The following is a 15,306-nucleotide window of genomic DNA, read 5'->3' as shown; positions in this document are numbered from 1 at the left end:
ACACTGCAATTTATAAATAAAACTAACAACCTCTGTTTTTCTTTGAGTATTGATAAACCAATAGCAAATTTGATCCAAAACATAAAAGGTACAAATGAATCATATTAGAAAGAAGGTTAAGTTAACATGAGAAAAAGACAGTGGGACAAAAATGACCTGTGCAGAACTTTGCCGCCTCCCTGCAGAGGACAATGGGTTCTGCCTTACCCTTCAAACCCCAGACCAACTGCTGTGACTTGTTATTACCTCTAGGATAGGAATGTTACTGCTTCTCCCTGGCTTGGATTATGAAGACCTCGTGATCATTTGGGGTCTTGCACTCCCCACCATAATGCAAACCAGGCCAGCCTGAACCATAAAATCTGGTCAAGACGAGTCCCTGACCTTACTCAAGAAGTTGGTTTCGTGTAAATCTAAACATATAAATGTAAAGTATTAGTAATTAGCTGTAGAGGCAGAAGGAAACCTGTCAGAGGACAATCTAGAGATGCAAGCTCGGAACACCCTTCTTAATTCACGGTAGCACATACACACAAGCTGCCCACCTTGGCTGATCCCAGGTGTGGGGCTCTTTATTTACCCAGAAAATTACTTTTCTCTCTTTACTCTAATGGTCTGAGATGATGCACTTGATCACTTAATTTTCTGCAAACCTTGGCAGACTACTTGGCTGGTTCCTTCTGCACAAAATACTGGTACACCACCCTAACCCCCAGTTTCTGGCCCCACGTGAATCTCAGTCCTCTGTATTTTCTAATTCATATGTTCTCTGGGTGACATTTTAAAAAAGAGACATAGAGTTTTTTTAATTACTAAGGAGTGTCAAGCAGCTATATAGGAATACATTTGGTGGATAAGGTACTTAGATTATTTCTTGAAAGAAAACATGGCAGAGAGCATAAGAAATGGTCAAAAGCCAAAGTGTGGAAGGCATTGAAAAAGTCACCCAAGAATATCCCCAAATAACAAATATTACCTGAAAATAATAAGTTTACAGTTAATTGTTTTCAGAGTTTCAGAGTAATGATGCCCTTTTATATATATTTTTTTTGAAATTCAGAAGCAGGGAGAGGTAATAACATTCCTATCCTGGAGGTAATAACAAATCACTGCAATTGCATGATAGGATTCTTTCCTGATAAACACATACACACTCGAAAGATAATTATAAGACAATCTCAGTCTTTAATATTAGTATAAGAAAGCTTAGATGAAATTCAGCAGTAAATTGAAAAGATTATTGTTATTGGCAAGAGTTTAGTTTAATAAAAGAAAAACTTTAATGAAAAAGTTACAGTAGGTGAAGTAATTAAAAGCTATATCAATTTGTCCCAAAAAAGTATATCTAATAGAATTAGAACCTATTTCTTCTAAAAATTAAGATTTGAGAGATACCTGCAAAGGCTGATATCTATTTTAAATGGTTACATAGTACTTAATAAAAAATGTTTATAAGCAGATTGCTTATGTCCAGAAACTAAGCAAGTGTACTCTTTGAGACTGTGCCCTTTAATTTTTATACTGGAATTTTTGACATTTAAACAAGGATTGCAAAGAAAAAAGAGATCAATGTTGGAGGTAAGAAATTTTAGATAGAGTTTTATACGTAGAAAATACAAAAGATCAAAATGAAGTTTAATTAAGAGATTATAAAATAGGTAAAGTAATTAGGTATTTTGAAATATACTTTTATAAGCATAATTTCAAAGTGTTATTAATTTTTTTTAGTTACCTATTGCTGTTTAACAAACCACCCCCAACATTTATGGCTAAAAACAACAATAGTTATTATTTATCATGATACTCTGGGTTGACTAGGCTCAGCTGGGTGGTTCTTCTGCTCCATACGATCTTAGCTGGGGTCACTCAAGCAGCTGTACGCAGCTGGAGCTCAACTGAATCTGGAGCATTAAGGAGATTTTACTCACCTGTCTGTGTCTGGAATGGCTGAGGCCTAGTGAGACCCCTGCTGTCAGCAGAGTAGTTGTATTTATTCACATGGGGCTTAAGGAATTAGAAGAGCAAAAGCAGAAGCTCTGTGATGTCTTAAGGCCTGGTTTTGGATGTCCCAGAACATTATATTTACCACATTCTATTTAGGCCAAAGTAGTTCACAAGGCCAGTATTCCAGGGGTGTGACATAGACTCTACCTCTACCTCTTGATGGTAGAGATGGCAAGAAATGGCAGGTACACACAGGGAGGGAGGAGTTGTTGACAGCTGTCTTTGCAGACAACTTTCCACTGTAATAGTCACAGGACACCTTAGATATATCAGTAAGATTGAATTAACATGTTCTTTGAGAAGTAAACCATCATCAGAATTATGAGAGAATTCCAAGGAACACTTTGATATCTGAAAAGTTTTAATATGTAAGACTAGAAATGGATAGAAAGCTTCATAGTAAAGATGACAGTTCTTCCTGGATTAACTTGTAGAGTTAATGCAATTTCAAGACAAATAGTTAAAGAACTAAATTTGCCTCCATTTGGAAAATAGGTAAATGATACTCAACCAAAGATCTATTATAACTTAATAATAATTAAAACAGCATAATAACTCAATAGGGTTAAGATTTTTTGAAGAAAAATTAAGAGCTCAGACAGAAATCTGAATATATTTAAGAGTTACATGGGAAAGGAATTTATGTATTCCATTTGGATTTAGGTATTTAAAAAGCCAATTTTAGGGCCGGGCGCGGTGGCTCAAGCCTGTAATCCCAGCACTTTGGGAGGCCGAGACGGGCAGATCACGAGGTCAGGAGATCGAGACCATCCTGGCTAACACCGTGAAACCCCGTCTCTACTAAAAATACAAAAAACTAGCCGGGCGAGGTGGCGGGCGCCTGTAGTCCCAGCTACTTGGGAGGCTGAGGCAGGAGAATGGCGTAAACCCGGGAGGCGGAGCTTGCAGTGAGCTGAGATCCGGCCACTGCACTCCAGCCCGGGCTACCGAGCAAGACTCCGTCTCAAAAAAAAAAAAAAAAGCCAATTTTAGAAAAAGTAAAAGTAAGATTACACTTTTGGAAGCAAGATTAAGCTTTAATTATGGAGTAGTGACAGAACATACGAAATGTAATATGGTCAGATAAAGGTATTTAAATATTTAGACCTTTTATGAACCTGAAAGAGAATGTTAAAATAAAAGAGGAAATATTGGACTTTAGGAAAAGATTTCTAAAGAATGTGATTGTGATAGGTAAAACCAGGATACCTAAAGTACATAAACGAACTTACCCTACAAAAAAGCACCAAACCCACAGTCAACAAATGGTCAAGGCATGTGAATATAAATTTCACAAAAGACAAATACACAATAAATAAGAAGGTGAAAAATGTTCAATCACACATGTAAATTTAAAGAATAATGAGCTACCAGCTCACACTTTTTGAATATGAAAAATGATACAATAGCTCTAGGAAGCTATGAAGAATACTCACAGCTGGTATCATTTTAAAGATTATAAAGTGATCCATCTTTTTGTTCAGGCAATATGATAGTATGTTATTAGTGCCAGAAAACTGTACCCACCTTTTAACCAGAAATCTAATTCCTGAGAATTTGCTGACAGAAAATTATTAAAAAGAATCAAAAAGCTTCCAATAGAAAAATATTGGACATTTAAAAAAATTAATAAGTGATCAAGTAACACATCTCTACCCAAATACCTAAAACACACACACACACACATACACAGTCCTTCATAGGTCTAAAAAGGTAAAAGTAAGTTGGATGCTCTGTGCCTCCCCCATGCTGTGAAGATCAAGTTCGAAAAGCTGACTGAGTCACATTTTAGACTTTGTTTTAATGTATGCAGTTATTTTGTTTTTTGGAGGGCAAGACATGTCCTTCTTACATGTCAGTATTCCTAAGTGAAATTGATGGTCTATCTAGTTCAAAAAGATCATAGTTTTGCCAGCCTGCAGTGCTTATACCCTTTGTTATGTAGAATCACGTCAAGTTTGGGGGTACCTGATAATGTACATAATGGCTTTCATCCCCGGTTAAACATGGTAATGGGAATAAACCCAACTAGAAAACCTGGCTATGGATCACACAGTGAAGCTGGGGAAGGGAAGCGGAGTCTCTTCAAAATCTCTAGGATTTCAAGTATCTCTCATTCATCAGAATATCAGAAAGAGGCAGTTGGTGTGTTTTTAGCATTTGTTGAATGGATAATGTTGTTTTCAGTGAACACAGGCTTCAAAGGTAAAATGACCAACTGGTGATCTTAGACTCTGGATTCCACGTTGCTGCCCCACGAAGGCCTGTCCTCCTAGGTTTCCACACTTCCCCAGTTGGTAGTGGAGAGTGCCATCTTCCCATAGCTGTTTGGGAGCATGGATGTGTGTGTGCTCCTACACAAATATCAGTGTGAAACACACATGCAGAGTTTGCAATTCACATGCCAGGCACCACTGTGGCAATGAAATGCTTCACGTAACCATATTTCCCAAAAATTCAAAGTCTGTATCTTTAATTTGTTGTGTTCTTTAGGCCCTTGGCTTCTTAAACAGAGCATAATAAACATCACTTTTTGTGAAGAACTTTTTCTGTTATGAAGCTTCAGCTTAAAGTTGATAAAGTTGTTAGAGTTATTGACATTTGACCACTGTGTGTATGAGAGAGAGAGAGTGTGTGTGTATATCTGTATACAAGTATAAACAAAGTGTGACTTACTGAGTAACTCCTAATGGTAACATAATTAGTGGGAAAAAAAATGGAAAGAAAAATGACTACTACATGGATGAAAAATGCAAAGTCAAATTTGGAATAGTAAATCCATTTAAATTATCTCAAAAGTAAATTAAAATGGTTTCAGGCCAATGCAATAGTTGTTTCTTAAATAAAGAATAATTTCAGGACTTTTTCTTATTAATTACTCATAGGGAGATACTAGACCATTATCTTTCTACATGCATGGGTGGGCTTCCAAAAGTCTAAACCAGAGAATTTTAGGTGGAAAATAGTATAGTGCAGCATTTTTTTTTTCCTTTCCTAGTGGCCAGTTAAGTCAATTTTCTTCAGTGCAATAAGCATAGGAGTCAGAATCAAAACTTTTAATTTTCTACATGTGGCTACAAAACCCTACTTTGTCTTGAGTTTGCAGTTCTAACAAAGACATATTAGGACAGCTTTGTTTGTGGAAATATGTTTAATTTAATCTAGCCTTGTACTTGAATGTCCCGTTTGGTATGTATCTGGGGCAAGCACTGTCGTCCTATTCCTCACCCTAGACAGACATGACGCATTGATCAGACCATTCATCCCCACCTGATCCAGCCTTGGCCTTATGGTGGACAGACATGACGTGTTGATCAGACCATTCACCCCGCCAATCCAGCCTTGGCCTTATGCTCCACAGACATGACGCATTGATCAGACCATTCACCCCCACCAATCCAGCTTGGCCTTATGCTTGACAGACATGACACGTTGATCGGACCATTCACCTTCGCCAATCCAGCCTTGGCCTTATGCTCCACAGACATGACACATTGATCAGACCATTCACCCCTGCCAATCCAGCTTGGCCTTATGCTCGACAGACATGACACGTTGATCAGACCATTCACCCCCGCCAATCCAGCCTTGGCCTTATGTTCCTAGTGCTTCAGGAATCCTAGACAGGGTCATGCGAGTGACTTGCAGTCATCTGTTTTGCCATCTTGGCTCTAGAATATGGAATAGCCTGTTGACTGTTCATCTTCTTGTTTAGTGCTAAATGTACTAAAAATAAGAAACTGATATTGAAATAAGGTTTTTATTGTTTTGTTTTGTTTTTATGTGTGAGACGGAGTCTAGCTCTGTGGCCCAGGCTGGAGTGCAGTGGCGCAATCTCGGCTCACTGCACGCTCCGCCTCCCAGGTTCATGCCATTCTCCTGCCTCAGCCTCCCAGTAGTTAGGAATACAGGCACCCTCCACCACGCCCAGCTAATTTTTTGTGTTTTTAGTAGAGACGGAGTTTCACTGTGTTAGCCAGGATGATCTCGATCTCCTGACCTCATGATCCGTCCGCCTCAGCCTGAAATAAGTTTTTTTAAGAGATTATTTTAAAGGATGGATTGTTTTGTGTGTCAGCCATGCCCAGCACTCCACCTTAGCCAGATCTGCTCGCACTGGAAAGAACGGGAAAGAAAACCGAAGAGGCTGCACGTGTGGAGTGTGGGTGATGGGATCTGGACCAACCGTAACCGTGCATATGAAGCTCCTACTCTTGTGCCTGTCTCTTCTGATGGTTTTGTTCATGCCATTTGGTTCTATCTCAGTAATTGCTTGATTATTGAATATTTATTGTCACAGAAATAAGCTGTAGGGGCATAAAGCTTCCACTGGAAACTGTCTCTAAGATTAGCTATTTTATAAAGTAGTTTGGTGTCTGTATTTAATCAAGTAGCATTCTCTTTGCATTTCAGCCTCCCAAGCTTTTCAAATCCAAAGTGAAATCCTGTTTGTGAAATTACATTGCTGGCAAAACTCTAGTTTTGGCTTCTTGCCTTCTGACCAGTAGGACCCTATTTCTCCCTAGGGAATGTCTGAATGACTGCCTATAGCAAATTCTGTTTCTGTTAAATATGTGGGTATTTTATCAATTAGGGTGAAAACAGATGAAGGAAGCTAAGGCGTGTTCATCCATGTATTTAGACTTGACCACCAAACCTAAATATATTAAGAAAGATAGAAACGTAACTGAATTATCACTGGCTTGCATAAAACGAGGATGAGTCAATGAAACTCCTAAAAAGTTAGACACATTTTTACCTGTTTTCTTTTCCATTCCTTTTCTGGTCAGTAGTTAAAGTCACTATGGAATAAAAATATATCTCCTAATGATTTTTTTAAATGTGATGTGTTCCCATATTCTGGGCTCTTTACAGAACAGACGGTTATGTTGGACACCACTGCAGCCGAGACCTCCCCTCCCCACCCAGCCCCTAGAGCAGCTCAAGCCCAGCCAGGATTCTGCCCCTAGCTCTGCTGTGCATGTCACATCATATGTAGAAGTTGGCAGGGCCCCAATTATGTTGTTGACCTTAATTAAATTGCAAATTACTTTATGCAAAAAGCCTACTATGCAGTACCAAATTGGTAACATGATTCTCTCTCAGGAAAGTATAGTTATATAATGTTTGTCATCTTACAGAAGATTTGATGTGTGGAACTTTACAGAAAGGTTAGTTGAAAGACATCTGCCTGCCTAGGGCAGGTGTGTTAGCCAAGGAGCCACGTGGATGGAGAACTCTCAATGTGATCAGTAGCTGGGTGCACTCAGGAGGACCCAGGCCTCTGTCAGGGCACTGACGGCGCTTTCAGCACCATGGCCACAGCCCGTGCCTTGGCTTTCCTTCATATGTTCCTGGCAGCTTCAATGTCACCATCCTTTTTAATTAACTGGAAGTATATGATCTGCCATAAAGCAAATAAGCAGCCTCATGAGGAGGCTCGTCCAGCAGCCAGAGGGGGGTAGAGTGGGGTAAATTAAGAACAGAGCACCCCTGACACGGACCCAAGTGCAGTCTCTCCAGCATTAATCGATTCATAGGAAAAGGACCGCCACAGCACTAACACGCCTGCTATACACCTCAGATTCCTAGTGTAGATACATACATGTGCTCAGAAACCAAGCAGAGAGACTCCAGGGAATGAGAGTGAAGTGGTCATTGAATAGATTGCTTGGTTCTCACTTCTATGTGATTCAAAAACAGACTATTTTTCTGCATGCCATTCAGCATTTCTGGATTACTGTTCTCGGTCAGCGCTCAGCCCCCGGAGCCGGGCCAGTCTGGCGCCCATTCTTAAGACTATTCTATTCCCTTTCCTTCCTACCTCTTAAAACATTGAATGTTAAGTTCCTGGTGCCAAGAATAAAAATGTCCTTGTGCAAAGATAAGGCATTGTAGTCATACTGATCATTGGTACTACTGCTGTAAGTACTGTGCCCCTCCGATCTTCCTTTAAGGGTTTCTAGTGAGATTACTTAGCTATTATCTCTCTCACCAGCACTCTCTGTGGATTTGTGGAGTGAGTCATTTAAGTAAGCCCACAGTTGTGTATGCTCGTGGTTGGATCCATGTGTGTATGGCATACCACGTGTCTTTGTTGTACACTACAACACTGCTTCCAACCAACAGTGAAAACATGAAATGTGTCACCTTATTGCATTGGAGTTACATGATACTGGCTCTCAAGGGTTTCCCCTGGTCCATCGCACACACACACTGTACTTCATATAACCACACTTTGTGGGCCCTCAGGATTCTCAAGTATAGAGAGATACTCCTGTTCATAGGAAAATTCTAAATCTTATTTCAGGTCTTGACTCAGATGAAGAACTGGGGCTGCTCTGTCACCACACGTCCTATCTAGGTGATTGTCTGGGGCTGCTCGTTGGCTCCTGATATCCTGTAACCTTTTCTGTATATTTCATGTGTCTGCACGTCTGCATGGTTATTCACGCTCTGAGGGTTGGGGTTGCACAGCGGGACATGTGCCCTGGCTGTTCTGTCTCCAGAACCTTCTCTGGGTTGGGGAGAACTTGAGAGAGAGGTCCCTCTCCTTGGTTCTGTCAGTCGAGTCATTATCCAACTATTACTTCATGCATAGCCAGCAGCTTTGGCATTTCTTGGGATGTGGAAAGAAGAAAGCAAATTGGCTCTAGCAAATCCAGTGTCTGCTAATTGTCCCCGTGGCTGTGATGTGCATAGGCCATACAGCCCAGTAGGAGGACAGCCAATCTCCATGCTTTCTCCTTCTCTGAAGCTTGCCTGAATTTGTTTTTCTTTGTTTTGTTCCAAAACAAGGCAGTAACTGATTTGAAGGGGGGAAAGATTTTATTTATCTACTGCATTTCCACAAAGAAACATTGCCTTGCAGTGATTACTAACCCATCTTTCTGTGTGTGTTTCTCCCCTCCCCAGACCAGAGGGTGGCATCCTTCTGCACCCTGACAGATATGCAGCATGGGCAGGACCTGGAAGGGGCCCAGGAGCTGCCCTTATGTGTAGATCCAGGCAGTGGCAAAGAGTTCATGGATACGACTGGGTATGTGAGCCCCTGTGGACCCCTCCCTCCTGCTGTTCCAGGCATGATTAGCAAAGATTCGGCTAACAGACTAACCCTGAGCCAGGCAGGTGACCATATTCCACCATGCCCTTTCCCAGTCCTGAAGAATCCAGAGAAGGGACTGAGTGGGACTACTTGGCTCCCTGCCCTGCTGTGGGAGACCGCTTTTAGCTGCATGACCACTCTGCTCCATGGGCACACCATGCCTGCCAAGACTTGTGACCCTGTGCCCACGGTGGCAAGCCTCACTGTCAGAGAGGGCAAGAAGGGGCCTCAAGGTCAGCGTCTGCTGCCGAATTATTGCAACAGCACTAGGCAGGGATAACTCACCAATTGGCCTTCCACCTGCCAGGCTGCACATGCTCACCAGCCCAGGGCATGGCTCCTCCCAGAACCTGGTCCTTGATCCGGCCTCATGCCCTCCATTGAAATATGTTGGGAACATCCCACTCTTAGCCCTATATTCATGACATGTTCTTCCGCCGTGAAATGTGTATTCTTTACCTGTGTCATCCATTCTTAATTCCAACTTCTGTGTGAGCTGAATATAGAAGTTGGAATTAACTTCGTTAACTTGCATGTTCACACTGGTAACAAGCTTCATAATATTGCCATCATAGAGAAAGGCAAATTGGGGAAATTGACTGGTTCCCAGGACTTCATTTGGGTCTACCTTGTCTCCATTGGCTAAACCAATTAAAATAATATATCTTTCGATTTCCTACCGACCCGTATATCTATAGAGATTCTGGATCTCTTTTTAAACCAGTAAAGTCCCAGAATGGGCTTTCTAGTGGATCAGCTATATGGACACTTTTCATTCTGACATATTATAATGTATCTGCTTGCTGGGCTCTAAGCACGTGAAATAATTTTTTCAAGTGAAAACTTGACCAACAAAATGCTGAATTGACTGTCTTGAGTCTTTCTGATTCTATCCTTATTTGCTAGGGAGCGTTCTCCATCACCACTGACCGGGAAAGTCAATCAGTTGGAATTAATTCTTCGACAACTCCAGACCGACCTTCGGAAGGTAATCTATTGGAAGAGCATAATCAGAACTCTTTCTCTTATCAAATCAGCCCCTTATAACTACTACAGAGAAATTGAAGAGATTCAGGAAAGAAGACTGCCTTACACAAAAACCAATGATAAATACAAACAGATGCTCCTGAGGTCTCACTCCATCTGCTGACCTGCAGCTGATGTATTTCATTTTGCGGGATGCAGGGATCTCAATGGATATGAGTAAATGAGGATTAGCCCTCGATGTGGCTAATCTTCAGTGTGCAGTAGAAGCACGGTGGGCCAGCATTTTTTAGTTCAGTGAGTTATCGGTTGCACCAACTCTGTATGAGCTGACCTCAGAGGAGTCCATTGCTGCCAGAAAGCCTGGTCTCTGAGTCCTGTTGTCTGTCTTGAGTCAGCTTCGCAGCCCTCAGAACTTCTGCTCTACACATCAACCTGCGCTTGGTCCATCCTCAAAAGAAATTAAATCCTGTATCCCACAAATACTTGCTGAGCTCTGTTCCATCAGCCCTGTGCTGGAGAGCCAGTTGGTTGTCCAGGGAAACGGAATGGGGTGCGGTAGTGAGTGGGAGGGCGTCACAGGAAGGTTTTTGTTGTGATGGTTTGGTTTGGCTTTTGAAGAAGGGAAAAATCGTAGCTGGTGAGAATGCTGAGGAAAGGATTCAGTTGGGAGGGAAATCCTGATGAGGGTGAAGGGCAAGTGGGTGGGGTTCTGATCTAGTCACAAGGAGGGAGCTGGCCTTGGATAAGAGTAGGGACAGCTTATACAGTTACCAGAGTGGAGCAGAGTATGTGTGCGTGTGCACGTGTTCATGTATGCACCACGTTCATTCACATACACAGAGTCCAGACAGAGATGTTGGCAAATTTCTCAGATTGTTTCTTTTTTTCTAGTCATGAGCTGAGAGTGGTGAGAAGGAATATAAGAGCTTTGTGGATAGAGGATATGGGTGTACCACAGCATGTAAACTAACCGGGTGTATTTGGGAGACTTGCCAAAAAAAGCTAAAGCACATTTGAATTTGGAGCATAAGTTAAAGCGATACCTGTTTTCCTGGTTGTGTGTTTTTTCCCCAGCTTGGGTGACGAGCTGTCCCAGTTTGCCCGGGATGGAGAAGTTTTCTAGGATACGGAACTTTCCATATTAGAACCAGCAAAGTCCCATGCAAGCTGGGATGGCTGGTCACCTTATCTCCAGCTGCAAGTGTAGAATCATTGGAGAGTTGAATTTAGCCAATATTAAGATTTAGACAGGAAATCAAGACGAGGAGGGAGAGAGAGGGAGAGAGAGGGAGAGACAAGGACCCTGGGGCATGTACAGTGCATGAATAAACGAAAGAACCCAGAGTCCAGGCTGGTTGAAGAGAAATAACGTCACGGCTGGGGCGGAGGTGTTGGTGGGCAGTGAAAATAAGAGTAAGATTGATAAGATTGATGGATTCTATCATTACTGGAGGAGGAGATACTGGAGAAATTATTTTTAAAAGACAGAAGGTGATGGTCAAGAAGTAGGAACTTGAAACTTTTAGGAAGAGATGCAGTCATTGACAATAGCACGGTATAGGATGTGGTCATGGGAGTGGGAGCTGAGGAAGGCTGGTTTTGAAGATCACTGAGAGAAAGCGATGGAGAGGCTGAATGGCCAGAGTGTCGGATGGAACATCTCAGTGGATTCGAAATCATCAACACAGATGACAGGAGTGGGATGGGGAGAAAAGAGCAAACCAGGTTCTAGAATCTTCCCGTAATGATGGTTGGGACTGGAGATACAGTAAAGTTTTTGCAGCCAGGAGGGGTAGCAGGTCTCATGACCTAATGGCACATTTTTTAGAGGAGCTGGAATTGTAGGAAGGAGCGGAGATCTGGCCTGAACAATAGGGGATGCACTGTCTGCCTGCCCGACCCCCGTAGTGAGCTGCTGGGGACGGTGTCCTCAGGAGGGAACCAGGATTCACTTAGAGCACGAAGACGAAGGGAATTTCAGGAGGACAAACTGAGCGTGCACAAGGTCTTCATGGCAGAATCCAAGTTCCATGGGTCATAATAAAAGGTTGGCAGGGATGCAGAGAGGTGGGCAGCTGAGTCACAGCAGAGGTGTTCTGAGCTGTGGGACTCAGACTGTTGGGACCGAGAGTCGTGGTGAGGAATGTCCGGGGAGAGTCCGTATCCAGGGTGGGCTGCAGTTGCTCCTTACAGCGAAGTGAGTGGCCAGCTGTGACTCAGGCCTCCTCTGGCGACCAGGGTCTTTTGCGCCAGTGACCAGGCAGGTGGTATTGGGGAGGGCCTCGGAAGGGATCAGGAAACGAGGAAACCTTGAGGGCGGGACCAGACATGCCAACGGTGGGGGCCTCCACTCACCTCGCTCAGTGCTCCCGTACAGTGCTGTGGGTGGCATCTGGTGGCATTAGCGGTCGAGTTAGATCCCATTACAGAAATACCAGTTGTTACAATCTGACAGTGACCCCTCTATCCATTTAGGGCAAGACATCCCTTTCAGCAGGGAGGGGTCTGAAACTGGTGCTGCACATTTTTTTATTGCTATATGTTGGAAACTCCAGATGTGATTCTTCTGAAAGTCTTGATTATTTTTACGTAGTTTTTAATGGCAGACTTTAAGGGTCATTATGGAAATATAGTGTAGCAGGAAAGCTTGATGGAATGAAAGACCTAAGTACCTATTTTATTATAAACATATGTAACAGCTCTGCTGATTCCAATTTTGTACTTAGAAAGTTTTGTGCATTTGTCAAAGGGTATTACCTTTCACCTCACTGTAGTCTCCCTTTTTTGGATAGAGGGTGATACAAACAACGATGAACACCTTCCTATAGAAAGGCTATCTTAGCACCCTGTGGGAGCAGAGTGGGATGAAAGAACAGGGTGCATGGAGTGCTCGTTCCCATCCGTTTGTCATCAGCAGGAATCAGGATCAGGAAAGTTCCCTCACTGAAGAAAGTCACCCCTTCTCCCCTCAAAAAGTACATAAGTAAAAATAAGAATAAAAGATTCTTGTAGCCCAGCTTAGGAGGAATGAATGTATCGGTCAGTCTCCATGACTCAGTTTATTTCTACTCTGACCAGGAAAAACAAGACAAGGCTGTTCTCCAAGCGGAAGTGCAGCACCTGAGACAGGACAACATGAGGCTGCAGGAGGAGTCCCAGACCGCGACAGCTCAGCTGCGGAAATTCACAGAATGGTTTTTCACCACCATCGACAAAAAATCTTAGCCAGTCCGCACCTCATCAAGGGACCATTGGGAAATGCCCCTTGTCCCTTTGAAGTCACAAACATGTGGTTTTTCTGTGTGCTTTCCACCAGTCGTAGATGTTTTTGCTGTTCCGTTCTGTGTAGCGCCATTCACCACAGCAGGACAGGGAGCCTCGACTCTTTCTCGGTAGCCACAGCAGAGAGCAGTGCCGATGTGAAGCTGAATGAATGTAACTCCTGGTGTGAAGATGAATGTAAACCCTGGCGACAGTTGAGACCTTTTTTCTTTTAGACTCTGCTAAAACATGCTCTGGCTTGGGCTTACCTCAAGAGGGAAGATAGTTGGGTTTTATTTCCTATTTATCAGGTGACCTGGTAGAGATGTAAAGCAATTTACCATAGTTTGGGCTTTAGTATTGTAAAATAAACATGAGAACAAATAATCAGACATATACTTTAATGTTAAAGGTGCTCTATTTTTTTGGATGTACAGTAGTTTTATTTCCACAGCCACATTACCATAGCAATAAGAAAGGAGGCATAGTACATAGTTGGAAAAGCTTTGCGGGGGGGATTAAAGAAAAAAAGCACTGTTGCGTTTAACACTAGTTCAGATGCAGTTACCTTAGAGACTTATTTATTTGCAGGAACAAATGGTGCCTGAATATTAACAGTGTTCTGATTAAAAAAAAAAAAAAAAAAAAAACAGATACATATGCCTTGTAAATGGCTCACCGAGTTGTCAGTAGTCACTTCAACTCTTAGTTCACTTTTGTATAGTTGCTCTGCTGGAAAAAAATGAAAGTGAATCTGCTTAACTCACTAGAACTTCCTTGTGTGCTGTGAGCCGGCGGAACCACTTGTACAATGCCAGATTTGTTTATCTTTGTACAGAAGCTTTGATGAAGTGTCTTGTATTTAACACCCTTATTTAAGCTTATTTAACCTTAAATTGTTAATTTTATAAAATTTGGTTTGGCCTGCACTACGATGAGGGTTGGAGGTAGCTGCAGGCTCAGAAGAGACTGAGCTTGCACAGATCAGACCGAGAAGCAGGGTGAGAGATTCTAACGACTGGATGCTGCTAGTAACACGTTGTTTGTATTGCTTTACCATTTTTAACTGTTAGATTTGAGATGAACATACATTTTGCTTTTTTAATAAATGTTTAAAAGAAGTCCACATAAGAAATGGTGCTGTCAGGTGACTAGATTTTTTATGATCTAACATGTCTACAGTCTGACTGTATGTGAATTTATTTCAGGTCATTTAGGACCTTGATTTGTATTAAATACTGTTCAGCTGCCTTCTCATAGAATCCCAGATCGATTTCAGGAAGGGGTACCTAGTAGTTTTTAGTAGCTGTTGTGTGCCAGACACTATTCTCTGAACTTTTCATCCCTCTCATTTAACCCCAACGGTATCCTTCATAGGTAGGAGGTGGGATTCTCATTTACAACCAAATGAGCTGTGGCTAAAGTAAAGTAATTTACCCAAGATTGCCTTAAAAAAAAAAAAAAAATTTAACACTTTGATGTTGCCAGCACTTTGGGAGGCCAAGGTGGGCGGATCATGTGAGGTCGGGAGTTCAAGACCAGCCTGACCAACGTGGAGAAACCCTGTCTCTACTAAAAGTACAAAATTAGTCGGGCATGGTGGCGCATGCCTATAATCCCAACTACTTGGGAGGCTGAGGCAGGAGAATCACTTGAACCTGAGAAGTGGAGGTTGCAGTGAGCCAAGATCATGCCATTGCACTCCAGCCTGGGCAACAAGAGCAAAACTCTTGTCTCAAAAAACAAAAACAGTAACAGTTTGAAAAATTATCAGGAAGAGGTAAACTGTAAATTTGAGTCAAATGTAAGACAGGAGACACAAAACATGGATCCAGATGTGAAGGGAAACACTGTTAAGGTCCATTGCTCTCAACCTTTGAAGAACAGAAAGCATATCAAGAATTCAGAGGAAGCAAACTGACTCTTAGAATTGGCCCTAAAAGGAATTT

General features: G+C 42.2%; 1 protein-coding gene across 1 annotated transcript in view; it reads left to right on the top strand.

Annotated features, from left to right (window-relative positions):
- SIPA1L2 (signal induced proliferation associated 1 like 2) overlaps positions 1-14,492 on the top strand; it is a 235,720-nt gene extending 221,228 nt beyond the window's left edge. The window contains exons 19-22 of the mRNA XM_025358354.1: positions 8,315-8,368; positions 8,920-9,043; positions 10,016-10,097; positions 13,175-14,492. Coding sequence (XP_025214139.1) covers positions 8,315-8,368; positions 8,920-9,043; positions 10,016-10,097; positions 13,175-13,321 — 407 coding nt within the window. The 3' untranslated portion in view covers positions 13,322-14,492. The remainder of the gene's footprint in view (positions 1-8,314; positions 8,369-8,919; positions 9,044-10,015; positions 10,098-13,174) is intronic.
- The last annotated feature ends 814 nt before the right edge of the window (positions 14,493-15,306 follow it).

This window comes from Theropithecus gelada, chromosome 1 (assembly GCF_003255815.1).
Source record: "Theropithecus gelada isolate Dixy chromosome 1, Tgel_1.0, whole genome shotgun sequence".
Taxonomy (NCBI): Eukaryota; Metazoa; Chordata; class Mammalia; order Primates; family Cercopithecidae; genus Theropithecus; species Theropithecus gelada.
This window is presented reverse-complemented; position numbering and strand designations above follow the sequence as displayed.